This window comes from Pleurodeles waltl, chromosome 1_1 (genome assembly GCF_031143425.1).
Source record: "Pleurodeles waltl isolate 20211129_DDA chromosome 1_1, aPleWal1.hap1.20221129, whole genome shotgun sequence".
Lineage (NCBI taxonomy): Eukaryota > Metazoa > Chordata > Amphibia > Caudata > Salamandridae > Pleurodeles > Pleurodeles waltl.
The window spans coordinates 211,542,317-211,559,683 of NC_090436.1; the positions used below are offsets into that span (position 1 = coordinate 211,542,317).

General features: G+C 48.5%; 1 protein-coding gene across 1 annotated transcript in view; it reads left to right on the top strand.

The window, feature by feature from the left end:
• Positions 1-17,367, top strand: part of IL7R (interleukin 7 receptor) — a 208,114-nt gene that overhangs the window by 130,769 nt on the left and 59,978 nt on the right. The window contains exon 7 of the mRNA XM_069233382.1: positions 4,950-5,025. Within this exon, the coding sequence (XP_069089483.1) occupies positions 4,950-5,025 (76 nt within the window). The remainder of the gene's footprint in view (positions 1-4,949; positions 5,026-17,367) is intronic.

Here is a 17,367-nt window from a genome sequence, read left to right on the forward strand (position 1 = left end):
TGAACTAAAATGTAGAACGCTTCAGCTTTTACACATCTATCTTCCATAAATAGGTTCAATCTTCATAAGGAGTTATGAAGGACCCAAGTCAAGTGTAGGAAGCTGGCCCGGTGTGTGGTGAGCACATATGGTGTTAACACCTTACACTAGGTATACCCTTTTAGCGAGGTGTAGACTGTGTCTAGGAAGCCAGGGCTTTCTAGAGGTAGCTGTGGATGAGCAGCCAAGGCTGTCTAGGAGACATGCAAAACTTTTGCAATACCACTGTAGTCACACGGCACTTACACAGATGAAAGAACCATGCAGTGTTACAAAAATAAAGGTACTTTATTATGGTAACACAAATACTAAAATACGGTATAGGCAAATTAGCAGGTGAGTAAACACACCATTATATACACATTAGAAGTCAGGAATTGGCATAGAAGGCAATAGAAAACAGTGAAATAGCAGAATGCATTGGAGACCCTAGGGGGAGACCAAACCATACACTAAGTAAGTGGAAGGCAGGAGTCAGTCCCCCACCCTAGGAGGTGGAATCTGTTGAGGTGTGCTATAGGTACTAGGAAACCCAAAAGGTAAGTATTAGGGTGTCCCTCAGTGACCAGGAGAGAAGAGGCAAGTACCTGTTTTTTCCTCAAACCCACAGGTAATTTTTGGAAACGGACTGTGCAAGACCAAAGCAAGACTGGAAGGAACAGAAGATGGATCCTGACAGAATAGGACCTGCAAGAGAAGGGGAGAGACCAAGTCCAGTTCGATCTGGAGTGTCCAGTTGGGCACGAGCCACTACCCACCCTTCTGGAGATGCAGGACCAGGTCGATGGTGGAGTCTAGGAGTCGGCTTTGCAGCACAGGAGCAGAAGAGTTCTAGGAGTGATGCAGTCAATGTCCCACGTCGGGAGATGAGTTGTCAGTGATGTAGAAAAACCACCAACAAGCCTTGGCAGAGCTGCCGGGTACCAGGAAGGTTCAGGGGGACTCAACTTAAGGAGGGGAATACCAGGTGAACCTCAGCAGTGAGGGGAGCATGAAGACGAGAATGCAACCCCCTACAGGCAACTCACAGGCAGCAGGCAGAGGAGTCACAGCGAAGCCACTCAGCACACCTGGAGAGGAGTACCACGTCACTGGAGCAGCAGGCAGGAGACTGTGCTTTGCCGGGAAGAGTGTTGGAGGCTAGGGCCACACGGAGCCTGGAGAAAGGAGAGCCAACAAGCCTTGGTAGCTGCAAGAGTCACAGTGCACAGGGGTACTATTCTGCAATGAGAGGCCGGGGCTCACCATCTCCCAAATTGGACAGCCGGAAGGGAGGACCACTCCAGACCACCACCTGTGTTGCAGGATCCACGCAGCTTTGCCTCAAAATAGATCCACGCGGCCGGACGTTGTTGCAGTTGGTGCCTGCAGATGCAGAGAAGTGACTCCTTCACTCCATGGGAGATTCCTTCTTACTTCTTGTGCAGGCTGAAGACTTGTCACCCTCGGAGGATGCACAGCCAGGCAAATGTTGCAGTTGCTGGAAGGAGCCAGAGAAACAATGTTGCAGAACAGATTTGTCACTGGAGTTGCAGCTTGTCAGTTCCTGGAGGGTCCAGTTGCAGTCCCGGCGGCCAGAAGATAAAGTAAACATTGCAGAGGAGTCATGCTGGAATCTTGCACATCAAATCTGAGGACCCACCCTGGAGGGAGACCCTAAATAGCCCATGAAGTGGGATTGGTCACCTAGAAGGGTGACCACCACCTGTCAGGAGGGGGCTGTGACATCACCTGCCTGACCTGTGCACTCAGATGCTCCCAGAGACTTCTGCCTACCTTGGATTCAAGATGGCAGAATCAAGTGGCCACCTGGAAAAACTCTGGGCACCGCCCCTCGGGTGGTGATGAACAGGGGAGTGGTCACTCAACTTTCCATTGTCCAGTTTGGTGCCAGAGCAGGGACCGAGGGTCCCTGGACTGGTGCAAACCGGTTTATGCAAGGAGGGCTCCAAATGTGCCCTTCAAAGCATACCGGTGGCTTGGGGAGGCTACCATCCCTATTTCCAAAGGGAGAGGGGGTTGCCTCCCACTCCCAAAGGAAATCCTTTGTTCTGCCTTCTTGGGCTTGAGCTGGTCAAGCAGCAGGGGAGCAGAAACTTGTCTGTAGGATGGCAGCAATGCGGGTTGCCAGGGAAAACTTTGCAAACTGGTAGGAGTAAAGCTGGTGGTCCTCTAAGGAGAGCATGGAATCATATAACCAATACTTGGAACAGTATTGGGGTATGATTCTGACATATTTGATACCAAACATGCCAGGGCCAGAGTTAGCATTATGTAGCTGGACATAGTTAGTTACCTATGTCCAGTATACAGGTAAAATGCCTTCCCTGAACTTACGAAGTCCAGGAAAATGGAGCTGGAGTTCGTAGGGGCACCTCTGCTCATGCAGGGGTGCCCTCACACACAGGTACTTGCATCCTGCCCTCTGGGCTAGGAGGGCTTACCATAGGGGTGACTTACAGTGACATGGTGCAATGACCTGTAGTGAAAGGGTGCATGCACCTTTTCACACAAGCTGCAATGGCATGCCTGCAGACAGATTTTGCATGGGCTTCCATGAGTGGCACAATACACGCTGCAGCCCATGGGGAACCCCTGGTGCCCCAATGCCATGGGTACGTAGGTACCATATACTAGGGACTTACATGGGGGCTCTAGTATGCCAATTGTGGGGTGTACTAAGTTAGGGACAACCACATTTAGAGGGCGAGAGCACAGTCACTGGGGTCCTGGTTAGCATGATCTCAGTGAACACTGTCACAACATACCGACAGCAGGCAAAAAAGTGGGGGTAACATGCCAAAAAGTGGGTACTTTCCTACACTAAGGACCTGATTTAAAAGGTTACGGTGAGTCATCTAAAGAAATCATATGGTGTATTTGGTGATAGAGCTTGCTGGGAACCAAGATGGCCAGAGCATCCTTGTGAGGCCAGGAGCAGCTCCAGCTTTGGGACACCTCTCTGTTGGCAAAAGCTAGAGGAGGGGTTGAAAACCACAGGGAAAGTGTCTGCAAATTGGCAGCACCTCTGTGGGTGCATCTTGGAAGACCTTCTGTTCTATAAATGCTGTTGTACAAGACTGAGACCCTGCAGCAGGAAAGATGACAGTTTGAGCACGCAAATCAGTACTCCTGGACTGTGGAGCAGCAACGCTTAAAAAACAAGCATTTGAAATGCAATGGGTCTCACGTTTGCTTGAGTTAGAGCTATTAGCATTATAAGTTACTAACCGGACTTTTCTTGTCACACAAAGTGAAAATAAAAAGTGAAACAGTTGACATGAGCAAGCCGATTCAAAGTGCCGGCGTGAGCATGAAGGAGACACACAAAAGAAAAAAGAAGTTCACTCGCAGTTAAAGTTATTGGCAAACGTGCAATTATCCATGTAACAGGGTCGGTCCTCAAGGCGGTAACAAAACCACCCTAAGGAGGGACAAATGTAAAGCAGTTACCAACGAAAAGAAAGGATTTTGAAATCACAAGCCCATGAACGAGTGATAGTGATGGGCGTGCGGTGGGCGTGGTTAAAAGCCCAGATACATACCAACACGTCAGAAAAGCAGCGCTTGCGCTGCTATGCTCAACCTAACAACAGCTCACTTGAGTGCAACACGCAAGCTCTCCTCTCCTCAGTGGAACCAGATTTTAAGGAGTGCTTTTGCGGGTGGAGACGAAGGCATAACTGAGTTAAGGTGAAGAGAATCAGCGAAAGGGGTAGAAGTAGATAAAAACCTTGATTGAATACACCCCATTTTCCTGCCACATTGATTATCCAGTTCTGGATACAGGAGTCTGTTAAAATGTCCAGAGCACAACAAGAGCTTATATCTCCAAAAATAAAAATATCCCCTTGCCCGAAGCAAGGGAGGATTTTTTTGCCCCAGACCTTCTTCCTCACTTACAACCCAAGGCTGAAAACAAGAACTGACAGAGGTCAAGGGAATTACCTTCATACAAGGAGAATCGCTGATAATGCCAGCCCTCAAAGCACTGCATAGTTTCTAGAGGCTGGAAAACAAGTTGTCAGCCTTGGTGCAGATGTGTGAAGAGATCAAGAAGCTATACAACAAAGTATGACAGCAGTGGCAAAAGCACCAAGAATCTTGTAGAGTCTCCCAGAAACTAGAGATTCCAGCGCTGTGCACATGCATCTATTGTTACTTTAATGAATAAAGTGCATTTCTTTAGAAAACAAAGCAGAGGCCACCAAGATCCAGATCCTGAAGATTCCAGCCTTTGCTGAAGGTGAAGGTCTACAACGAGAGATCTAACATTTCCTATGAGTAGTGACGCTTGAATGGGAGACTGGGTAATGGAGCTCAGTCTCAGTCATACGACTATCCACCACAGATGGACTCCTGGAGTGGGGGGGTATCAAGAGCAAGTGTGGACACATTGGCATTCATGTCCTTAACATGCTGACACACACCCCCAGCATTTTAAAGAAACCTCATTTGCAGACAGAGACATTAAAGCCCTACTTCAAGGATACATGACATGTGCCCCTGGAATAGGAGTAGATTTTACGGTGGCAATTCCACCATTTGAGATGGGCATTTGTGACATTTCTGATGGAGTTTCTTCCCCAAAATGGTTTTCCTAATGATGAGTACAATAATTTTGGCAGTGAAACTCCTGCTTTCCAGGCAAATGCATCTTGACATGGAAGACTGAGTTAGCCTCCCAAATTCTGGATGAAATTCTGCAAGTGCTATTTTTTTAATGTTTATTTCAAAGTTCCTTCATGACACTTGTGATTCTTCGGAGGCCTTAAAAATTAAAATTACCAATTGAAACATGCATATAGCTGCACATTTCTGCACCTCTTTGTACTGTTTGGCGTGTTCAATGCCCGCTGCCTTTTTGCTGCAATTTTTAATGTTTGTTTTTCATATTTCTCTAATTTCAGAATCAAACCCTATGCATGGCCCCATATTCCAGATCATAAAAGTACTTTGGAACAGCTGTGTAAGAAGCAAAGAAAGGTCAGCAACTTTCAGTGTTAATTGTACTACTCATTGTAATCTCCAATCTGTTACTATGGTCCCTAATGCAATAATCCAATATAATACTCAATATCAAATACTAGGTTTAACCATAAGTTCTATAAAAAAAATTGTAACAGTGCAGTGGGTGCCAGTGAACAACTTGCTCGTGCACTCTTATGTGTGAGGCACGTGTGATAGTGGCCCTCATTGTGGGTATCAAGTATAGAAGAACTGCACAGCCAGCTAATATAATACAAATTGTTAGAGTTCGGTGGTGAAGCTGCTGGCGTTTTGGTCCTTTAAACAATACCAGGACTCGCTAAAGTTCGGAGCCCAAGAGAGATCCAATTGAAGTCAGAAACACTTAGGAAAATGCTGGGTGCCAGATGGGCAGGAGAGGGAGCATGGCACTGTGGTCTTTCTTAGAGCAACGGACAGTCGGTCTTGGTTCAATAGCAGGTATCCTTGTTGGTATAAAAAGTGTTGTGAATGGAAGAGGTCAACAGCACGCACTGCAGGATGTGGGCTAGCGGGGAACACCAGGAGCCGCTGATATTTGGCGACTGCTCAGTATATTGAGACCGTTGGAGCAATGTCTGTGTGGTCTACGATCAGATCTCTGACAGCAATTCCAGTGCCAGCATATCTATCTATCAAGCCGTCTGTCTGATGCCTGTCTATCTATCTATCTATCTATCTATGTATCTATCTATCTATCTATCGATCTATCTAAATTATATATATATATATATATATATATATATATATATATATATATATATATATATATATCAACTGTTGAGTCCTGTGTGTTCGGACGCTGGCACTCTTGGACATGCGAGGTGCGGTACTCTAGCGGATGGACCACGCCGCTCAATATTTAACATGGCGTTGCTCCTCACAAAACAAAAATGAGTCACACAATTGTCCGGCTGCGCTCTCTCTCACTTATATTGCCTAAGATGTACAGTTTGCAGAAACCAATGTTTTTCGGTCCAAAATGAGTGCATTAGCGATCAATTAGGGGCCAGAGATATACAAATTTATTTCCACTTCATTTTCTCTTATTCTACTAAATGGATTTATGGAAAATACACAAAAGCATAATCTGCGTACCAATAACTACCTTTTTACTAATTTTCGTGTAATTCTGTCCAGCAGCCTGAGCTGTCGCTTTGTTCAAAGGCCCCATGGAAATAAATATGGGAAATGCAACTTTTTTTACCACCCCTTTTTCTCAGCCCCGGCTTGACAGATCACCATTAAACTTTCAGTGTGCAACAAGAATCACTGGCACACTTTTTTGGAAAATTTCCTCAAGATTCGCCAAACTGTGCCAAAGATATAGGCAAGTATAAAAAAAGCTTTTTCTAATGGTCCTACTTATATCTACAGGCGGTAGGTAAGATATATATATATATATATCTTACCAGTCACCTGCAGGTAGTTATAGTTAGGACCTGGTTTCCACAGAAAAAGCGATTTTTGACTTGCCTATATCTTTGGCGTCATTTAACACACGTCACAGAATATTTTAAAAAAGTGCCTTCTAGAGTCTTGTTCATGGAAAGTTTCAGGGTGACCTGTCAAGCGGGGGTTGAGAAAATGAGAGGGTCAAAAAAAGTGTGTTTCCCATGCTATTTCCCATAGAGATTTTAGACACAAATACACCCGATCCGCTGGACGGAATTACACCAAATTTGGCAGAAAGATAGCTCTTGGTCCAGAAAGCACGCCTTTTGTTATTTGGTGCAAATCCCTTTGTTAGTTTTTGAGATATCAAAGAAAAAATAGATTTGTATATCTGAGTTGAGTCTAAGAATAGATCTCATGGTAAGATATGATTGCCTGTCAGCACTTCAACCTGAAGTGCTGGCAGCCATCTTGGGACCAATATACATGATAGCACCCCATTGAAATGCGTTGTAGCGAATGGCAGGTTTTGAGGCTCACAAAAAGGAAAACATTTAAAGAGTTGTTAGAAATGGTCCTTTCTGCAGGGTTTTCCCTGTCTTTTTGCTTCTGACCTCCTGTTTGCGATCCATGTCCTAATAGTGAAATACTGCCAAATTCGTTTTTCACTATTGCAAGGCCTATTTTTCCCATAGGGTAACATGGGTATTGCCTTGAAATATCTTTCAAGTGTAGTTTCCCATTTAGAGGTGATAGAAATTTGGAGTTTGGGCTCTCTGAACTTACAATTTAAAAAATATATATTTTGGTGAAGTTGGTTTTTAAATTGTAAGTTTGAAAATGCCACTTTCAGAAAGTGTGCATTTTCTTGCTTAATCATTCTTGCCTCCTGCTAGAAGTCTCAGGGACATCAAAGACTACATCTGCCAGTACCTGGGTTCTCCTTCTGAGAGTCCTGACTCACCAAGTGGTGCCAAACCAAGTTCCTGGGCTCTTGGGATTAAGTTCTGGTGAAACCAAGAAGAAACCAAGTACATCGACTTCAGAGCGACTTCGGAACCGGCTCTCCTATCCGACTCTGCGCCGCTGCCTGCACCGGAGCCATGGTCCCCGCTGATTGCAACGACCATAACTGACGCTGCAGGCCCGACACCACTACAGTGTATCCGAAGTCCCACCACAGAGAGAATCTCGAGTGCTGTGTTACGGACATCCGTGACACCCGGCTCTGACTCTGCTGCAGCACTTATGGCCTCGTGGTGTGATCACGACACAGCAAAGTCCATACCTGGCATCTTGACCTGTTGGATTCATTGACCCCGTCAGATCGTAAGGAACCGACGCCTCAACACTGATGCCGCATCACCTTCCCTGCAACCGTAAAGGACCTACGCCTCACCTCCCCCTGCCTCACAATAAGGACCTGATGCCTCACATCCCTGATAGCAGTAAGGAACAAAAGCCACAACGGCTCCAGCGACGCGTCACCTCCCCGATTCCTTGCAACGTCTTTGTTTCCTTGTTTTCCAAAGGTACTGTGCCTGGGGTCCGTGCGACTCAGTGACCTGCCCTCAGTCCCTTGCAAGTGGCATGGACTGTTGGGAATGACTCGGTCAAGACGTCGTGATAGTCCCAGTTGGAGCTATTGTGTTTTTAAGTGCTTTGCTGAGATTTATTCTTTAAAAATTCATATCTTTTCTTGAGTATGTTGGAATTTTGTCTTTTTTGTCTTGTTTTATTCAGATGAATATTGGCTGTTATTCTAAACTGGGGTGGATACCTTTTGTAGGGTTTTCACTGTGTTAATGTGTGTGTGTGTGTGTGTGTGTGTGTATGTACAAATACTTTACACATTGCCTCTGATATAAACCTGACTGCTCTTGCCAAGCTACCAAGGTTGTGAGCAGGGGTTATCTTATCTGTGTGACTCCCTTACCCTAGCTAGAGTGAGGGTGGAATTACACGCCAGCCACTGCCAACTAGAGACCCCATTTCTAACACTGGTGATCAGCGGTGAAGATACAACTTATATTTTGTACTTGACATACAGTGATTGGTGTACACTACTTCCCTATCACAGGCCAAGACATAACCACAAACCGTTTTTTCTTGGCCTTCTCTTTTTTGCCTTCTTGAAACTTTGCAACCTTTTTACTATCCAGAAACTTGTCTCAGTCTGGGGACTCATCAGCATTTGCTGCAGCTTCGATGTTTGAGCAGGAGAGGTTGGAAACCTACTCGGTGCCTCAGCTCAAAAAGTTCTGTAATGAGCTGAAGTGTACTGATAAGGCCTCACTAAAAAGGACGAGCTGCAAAAGGTGCTGAGGGCCTGGTCGGCAGCAAAAGAAGCTGATGAGCACACAGAGGAGGAGAATGTTGTTGTGAAGGGAAGAGGAAGGAGGAGAACCTGCACAGGATTTGGTGGATAATCAGGATCTGCCTTGGAGGAAGGCACCTTCCAGGGCATGCAGCAGTGTTTCCTCAAGAGGCCTGACCCCAGAGGAGCAGGTGGAGAGGCAGGAGTCTAGACTGCTCCAGTTGGAGCTGGAGAAGCTGAAACTGAAGCATGAGATGGAGCGTCAGTTGGAACTAGCCAGGTTCAAAAAGGAGGCAGAGAAAGAGAAAAACGCTGTGGAGAAGGAGAAAATCACCATAGAGAAAGAGAAAATAACAATAAAGGAGAAGAGCATTCTTTTAGCTCAAGAGCTGAGCTTGAAGAAGCTGGGTCCAAAGAGCAGATCCAGCACAGATTGTGGCAGCAGTACTACAGTGCAATCTGAGTAGAAGGTCATATACCCAAGGATGTGGTAAAGGAATTTGTTGTGGGGGATGACATAGAGCAGTAGTTCATGGGTTATGAGGTGGCACTAAGGATGCACAGGGTCCCTGCGAGAGAGATTGGGGGGGGGCAGGAATGTGGAAGTATTTCTTAGTGGAGGGGAGGTACACCTTGTTGGCCTTAGAAGTAAAGGATCAGATGAGGTATCCTGCCATGAAGGATGGTCTGACCAGGAGGTATGGTCTCACCCCTGAGAGTTACAAGGTGAAATTTAGGGAGAGTGCTAAACGTGAGTCTCAAACTTGGGTGGCATATGTTGATTGTTTCTGTGGAGCACTGGATGGTTGGGTGAAGGGCAGTTAGGTAACAGACTATCAGGGGCTGTACAATTTAATTGCATGAGAGCACTTGTCTAGTCAATGATTTACAGAGCTGCATCATCATTTGATTGACAGCAAGCTTACTGACCCAAGGAAGCTTGCCAAGGAGGCGGTCCAGTGGCTCAGCACCAGCAAAGAAGTTGTATGTGGGAGACTTAGCCAAGGGTGAACAGGGTCCTCAGCAGAAGAAGGAGGGTAAGGTCAAGAGAGACACAGACAGGGTCCAGGATAAGGGGGAGTAAAAGGTTCCCATGTCCCTTCTGACAGTAACGAGGGAGGTTCTGGTGGCCGGTGGCCCAGGGCACCCCATTCTCAACCCTGTTACTTTGAGTGTTCCCAGCTAAGACACATGAAAGGAGACTCTGGCCCTCATTCTGACCTTGGCGGTCTTTTCGCAAGACCGCTGAGTTACCGCCGCGGTGAAGACCGCCGACCGCGGCGGTGTGCCGCTGTGCGCATTCTGACCGCTGGGAGCGTTCCGCCGGAAAACCGCCAGCAGCCACACTGGCGGTCGGCGGGAAAGTGGAGACTGGTCAACCTCCACCGCCACGCCAGCAGAACACCGCCCACAGAATTACGACCCACATTTCTGTGTGGCGGTCTTCTGTTGGCGGTCTTCTGTTGGCGGTCACGTCCCTATGGCTCCCGTCGCCTCCCGGAGGACCAACGCACAAGGTAAGTTGATCGTCCGTGAGGGGAGGGGGTGGGGGGGTGTTGTGTGATGTGGGCGTGCATGGGGGTGTGCGTGTGAGTGTGTAGAGGGGGTGTGTGAGTGCGTGTATGCGGGCGGGGGGTGCTGCTGTGTCTATGGGTAATGTGTGCTGTTCGGCAGGTGCGCATGTCGGCATGTATGTGTGCGGGTATGTGTCCCCGTTGTGTATGTGTGTGTGTAGGGGGTGTGTATATGTGCATGTTGGGGGTGTGTGCATGTCGGGGTACATGTATGTGCATGTCGGGGTGGGGGTGGGGAGGGGGTTCGTACCACCTCTGGGGGGTGGCAGGGTGGTGGAGGGTGTGGGGGGAGGACTCGGGTGGGTAGTGGGGGGTGGGGGAGACCCCTATCAGTGCCAGGGAAGGAATTCCCTGGCCCCGATAGTGCTTACCGCCATGGTTCGCACGGCGGTTCCCGCCCGCAAGAAACCGCGGCGGTAGGCAGGGTCATAATACCCTTGGCGGTCTTGGGACGACCGCCCGGCCGGAGTGCGCAAACTCCAGCCCCGCGGTCATGACCGCCGTGGCGGTCGGAGTGGAGAAGTAGCGGTCGGTCGCGGCGGGGACCGCCGCGGTCAGAATGCCATTTTTAATACCGCCGGTCTGTTCGCGGTCCGACCGCCGTCTCTCCGCCGACCGCCAGGGTCAGAATGAGGGCCTCTGTCTGTCCTCAGAAACCCCCCACTGGTGGATCCTCTATAAGGGTGACCAATGTGGCCATAAGAGTAGATAATCCAGAGGGACAGGTCATAGACCATGCTGAAATCCCCCTTCGTTGATAGGTGAATTCAGAGGGTGAGTTGGTGATCCCAGAGGGTGGGAGTCATAATTTCTACCAGGTAAAAGTGGACCTCAGAGCAATGACACTAGGGCTAGCCGGGCCATGGTTGTGAAAAGGTTAGATGCCCCAGAGCAGTATACCGACCAGGTGTGTAGAGTGACTCCAGCCCATGGGTAGGACTTTTCCCGTCCTATGGCTCTGGTGTCCCTAGAGTGGGGTTGAGAGGTGGTCCAAAGAAGGGTCATAGTTAGTCCCCAGATACCTGTAGACTGTATTCTGGGGAATGAGTTGCCCCCAGCATCAGAGGAACTGGGAAGGGTGGCCGCCAAAGGCGCTCTAACAGTTCAGTTTTCTGGGGGTCCACTCCAAAGTTGAAGTTACAGGACCCCAGAAATAGGGACGGGGGAAGGAGAGCCTATCCCGGTCCTCTCCTCTGCACAGCCTGAGGGTACAAACCTTAAGTTGAGTGACCAGTCTCAGGATACCACCCCTGAATTGGTGAGAGGTGAAGTCAAAAAGGGTGCAAGACACCTGAGGCTGCTGTGCCCCACTTTTCAAAACCACAGAGGCTAGAGACCCTCGGATGGCCTGGGGCCTGGCGTTTGACACTGACAGCTTCAGTTGCCTCTGTTGGTTGTTGTCCTTGTGGTCTGAGTTTTCCCTTGGTTGGGGACCGAAGTCAGACCCAAGGGATGGAATGGGCCACATCACACTGCTGGCCATAGTAGTACTGGCTGCTTACTGGGTTGCATTTGTGAGCAAGGTAAGGCTAAGTGCTTCACAGATGGAGTCCACATATGAGGAGAAGTGTTCCCCCTGGGGTAGTTCAGTGGGCCCCTGAGAGTATAGCCAGAGGGATCCTCCTGGGTTCAGAGAGGCATAGAACTGGCAAGAACCCCTGCAGTAACAGGTCACTGTCTATTACCCTAAGGAGTTAAATCCCGCAAGATATTGACTGGCCCTTTCTGCAGGGTTCTCCCTGTCTTTTTACATGTGACCTCCTGTTTTGGATCCTGTGCTGAATTTCATTTTTGCTGGCTCTAGGACTCTGGGCACTTTACCACTGCTGACTAGTGCTAAAGTTTAGGGGTCCCCGTGTAAATTGTATTTGTGATTGGTTTATCCATGATTGCCATTTGATTTACTAGCGAGTCCCTAGTATAGTGCACCGTGTGTGCCTAGAGCCTGTAAATCAAATGCTATGAGTGGCCTGCAGCACTGATTGTGCCACCCACATGAGTAGCCCTGTAAAGATGTCTCAGACCTGCTACTGTGGTGTCTGTGGGTACAGTTTAACTGCCAGTTCGACCTGGCAAGTGCATCCACTTGTCAGGCCCAAACCTTCCCTAAAACTACATGTAAGTCACCCCTAAGTTAGACCCAAGGCAGCCCCATGGGCAGGGTGAAGTGTATTTAAAGGATAGAACATGTACTGCCGTGTTTTACATGTCCTGATAGTGAAATACTGCTAAATGTATTTTTCACTATTGCAAGGCCAATCTTTCCCATAGGGTAACATGGGGATTGCCTTGAAATATCATTCAAGTGTAATTTCCCATTGGGAGCAGATAAAGATTTGGAGTTTGGGGTCTCTGAACTCACAATATAAAAATACATCTTTTGGTGAAGTTTGTTTTTATATTGTAAGTTGGAAAATGCCACTTTTAGAAAGTGAGCATTTTCTTGCTTAACCATTAGGTGCCTCTGCCTGTCTGTGGAATACAAGTCTGGGTCTGTGTTATCTGTGAATTAACTCTAGACAGTCGCACAAAGGGAGCTGACGTGTGCACTGCATATCCTGATGGGTCTTCCTGGGCTAAAGGGGTGGGAGGATCTGACACCTGCACTCGAATAGGGCTGTGCCTGTCCTTACACAAAGCAGTCTCCAACCCCCTGGAATATGTCTGGGGCCACGGCAGGAAAGGCAGGGTCTTGTGCACTACAAAGACTTTCCTTTGACGTTTGTCTACTTCAAAGGCAGAAATGCGCATACGTATTAGACCTCAATTTTAGAACCCTTCCGGACTTAGGACATATTGCCAGGAGGTAGAACTACAGGGAGTGCAGAATTATTAGGCAAATGAGTATTTTGACCACATCATCCTCTTTATGCATGTTGTCTTACTCCAAGCTGTATAGGCTCGAAAGCCTACTACCAATTAAGCATATTAGGTGATGTGCATCTCTGTAATGAGAAGGGGTGTGGTCTAATGACATCAACACCCTATATCAGGTGTGCATAATTATTAGGCAACTTCCTTTCCTTTGGCAAAATGGGTCAAAAGAAGGACTTGACAGGCTCAGAAAAGTCAAAAATAGTGAGATATCTTGCAGACGGATGCAGCACTCTTAAAATTGCAAAGCTTCTGAAGCGTGATCATCGAACAATCAAGCGTTTCATTCAAAATAGTCAACAGGGTCGCAAGAAGCGTGTGGAAAAACCAAGGTGCAAAATAACTGCCCATGAACTGAGAAAAGTCAAGCGTGCAGCTGCCACGATGCCACTTGCCACCAGTTTGGCCATATTTCAGAGCTGCAACATCACTGGAGTGCCCAAAAGCACAAGGTGTGCAATACTCAGAGACATGGCCAAGGTAAGAAAGGCTGAAAGACGACCACCACTGAACAAGACACACAAGCTGAAACGTCAAGACTGGGCCAAGAAATATCTCAAGACTGATTTTTCTAAGGTTTTATGGACTGATTAAATGAGAGTGAGTCTTGATGGGCCAGATGGATGGGCCGTGGCTGGATTGGTAAAGGGCAGAGAGCTCCAGTCCGACTCAGACGCCAGCAAGGTGGAGGTGGAGTACTGGTTTGGGCTGGTATCATCAAAGATGAGCTTGTGGGGCCTTTTCGGGTTGAGGATGGAGTCAAGCTCAACTCCCAGTCCTACTGCCAGTTCCTGGAAGACACCTTCTTCAAGCAGTGGTACAGGAAGAAGTCTGCATCCTTCAAGAAAAACATGGTTTTCATGCAGGACAATGCTCCATCACACGCGTCCAAGTACTCCACAGCGTGGCTGGCAAGAAAGGGTATAAAAGAAGGAAATCTAATGACATGGCCTCCTTGTTCACCTGATCTGAACCCCATTGAGAACCTGTGGTCCATCATCAAATGTGAGATTTACTAGGAGGGAAAACAGTACACCTCTCTGAACAGTGTCTGGGAGGCTGTGGTTGCTGCTGCACGCAATGTTGATGGTGAACAGATCAAAACACTGACAGAATCCATGGATGGCAGACTTTTGAGTGTCCTTGCAAAGAAAGGTGGCTATATTGGTCACTGATTTGTTTTTGTTTTGTTTTTGAATGTCAGAAATGTATATTTGTGAATGTTGAGATGTTATATTGGTTTCACTGGTAATAATAAATAATTGAAATGGGTATATATTTTTTTTTGTTAAGTTGCCTAATAATTATGCACAGTAATAGTCACCTGCACACACAGATATCCCCCTAACATAGCTAAAACTAAAAACAAACTAAAAACTACTTCCAAAAATATTCAGCTTTGATATTAATGAGTTTTTTGGGTTCATTGAGAACATGGTTGTTGTTCAATAATAAAATTAATCCTCAAAAATACAACTTGCCTAATAATTCTGCACTCCCTGTAGATGCTGTAGGATGCCTGTTGCTTGCTGTGCTGGCCTGCTGTTTGTTTCTTCTGCTTGGGAGTGAATGGACTGCGCTTTGCCTCCTACATCCCACTTCCAAAGGTTCTCGAATGGCTTGGACTGAGCTTGCCTCCTGTTAGAAGTCTCAGGGTCATCAAAGACTTCACCTGTCAGCACCTGGGTTCTCTTGCTGAGAATCCCGACTCACCAAATGGTGCCAAATCCAGCTCCTGGTTCCTTGGAAGTGAGTTCTGGTAAAACCAAGAACAAAACAAGTACATCGACTCCAGAGCGACTTTGGAACCAATGCTGCTGTCCGACTCCGCGCTGCTGGATGCAATGGAGCTGTGGTCCCCGCTGAGTGCCACGACTGGATCAATGCAGCTGGTCGGATGCCGCAACAGTGCCTCCGAAGTCCCGCCACAGCGTGAGTTCCGAGTGCCATGTCACTGATGTCCGACTCCGGCACAGCACTTGTGGCCCAGTGGTGTGATCACTATACCTCAAAGTCAATGCCTGGTGTCTTGAACTGTGGATTCATCAACCCCCCAAGATCATAAGGAACTGACACCTCGCTACTGACGCCGCATCACCTCCCCTGCCTCCCAGTAAGGAACCGGCACCTCACCTCCCCTGTAGCAGTAAGAAATCAATGCCTCACTGACTCCAGGGGCACCTCACCTCCCAGACTCCCTGCAACGTCTCTGTTTCCTCGTTTTCCAAAGGTACTGTGCCTGGGGTCGGTGCAGCTCCATGAGCTATTATGCTTCTAAGTGCTTTACTGAGATTTTGGTGGTCATTATGACATTGGCTGTGTACTGACCGCCACTGTTAAGGTGACGGTAATACTGCCAACAGGCTGGTGGTAATTATCGTCAGATTATGACCATGGTGGTGAGACCTCCCATAGACAGCCAATGTACCATACCAACCACCAGGGCGTTAACACCACCAACCACGGCGGTAGCCACCTACAGCTAGGCGGAAGACAAGGTACCACCCACCATATTATGACATAGCAAAGGGCTAGGATTTCCGGGGCGGTGGCAACTCCATCAAAAGCCTGGCGGAAACACTTCACAGAAAAGGAAAGACTTACCTTCAGGGACACAGAGGACTCAACGGCCGCCATGGAACCGAAACTCCAAGTCTTTCCGATGCTCTACCACACTATGGCCATCCTGGAGCACCAATGCCTACGAAGCCAACGATGGTGAGTACACCCGCCTAGCACACAAAGGAGGGAGGGAGGAAAAGGAGAGTGACACAGTCACGCACAACACACACCAGACACACACATAACCAGCTGCAGAGTAAATCGACTGCAACAGGACCATCGAGCAAAGAATGCAAGGACACATACCTGTACTACAAACACTGGTTCTGGAGGGGAGTCGTAGGCCACAGTCTCTGGAGTGGGTTTCATGCCCACTGATTCTGGAGGGAGCTCCTTGTCCACTGATTCTGGAGGGGGCTCCCTGCCCACTGGTTCTGGAGGGGAGTCTTAGGCCACAGTCTCTGGAGGGTGGGCTACATGGCCTCAGGTGGTGGATGGGGATCCTAGCCCCTCAGGTGGTGGAGGGGTATCCTTGCCCTCAGGTGGTGGATGGGGATCCTTCCCCTCAGGTGGTGGAAGGGTATCCTTGCCCTCAGGTGGTGGAGGGGTATCCTTGGCCTCAGTTGGTGGATGGGGATCCTTCCCCTCAGGTGGTGGAGGGGTATCCTTGCCCTCAGGTGGTAGATGGGGATGCTTCCCCTCAGGTGGTTGTGGGGGATCGTTGGGTTCTTTCCTGTGACGGGCCCCCTTGGCCTTTGTCATGTGACTTGCGTCCTTACATTCAGGTCTAGGAGGTGCTTCCACTGACCCCGTCCTCTGTCCCTTAGGGGTCACCACCATAGACCTCCGTTTTTGAGGTGTAGGTGTGTCCTTGCTAGGAGTGGCTGCCATCCAACTCAGGGGCCCCTTAGTGCCAGCAGCAGATTTCTTGGTGGGAGCAGTGGCAATCTGGTTGGCTGAGGTGCTGGGCTGGGTGGTTGTGACCTTGCACTTACTGGCAGGACAGTGGGGAGGGGAGGGAAGAGGTCAAGATGGACATGCAAAAGCTTCTTAGGGACTTTGGCGCGGGATGTAGGAGGAGGGATGGGCGTGGAGGTAGAGAGAGTGGTTGTAGGAGGTGTACGTCTGCTGGACTTGGGTGTAGCTGCATGGACAGTGTGCGTGTGTCAGGTGGATGGCTCTTGGGGTTCTGAGTGCTAGCGTTTGTATTTCTTTGGAGGGGGGCTGCCAGGGTTGGAGAGGCCAAACATGAAGTGTGGATGGATGTTGTGGTGGTGTCTGCAAGTGAGGTGGGTGTGCAGCATGAGGTGGTGATGGTGATGATGACTGTGCATGTGGTGTGGGGGGTGCATATCTGCCAGTCTGCTCTTGTGGTGTCTGTGGGCAAGGGTGTACAGGTGGCAGGGTCTGGGACTGTTGATGCAGTGCATGCAGGTGTGAGTGAGGACGTGACTGTGAGGGAGAAGGAGGAGGTGGAGGAGGAGGGGGAGACAGTGGAGGCAGTGGATGTTTTTGTGTGTGAAACTGTCTGTTGTTTGTGTGAGTGCTTGTGGCTTGATGTTTGGTGCCTGTGTTTGTCTGTGCCACTCTTATGTGATG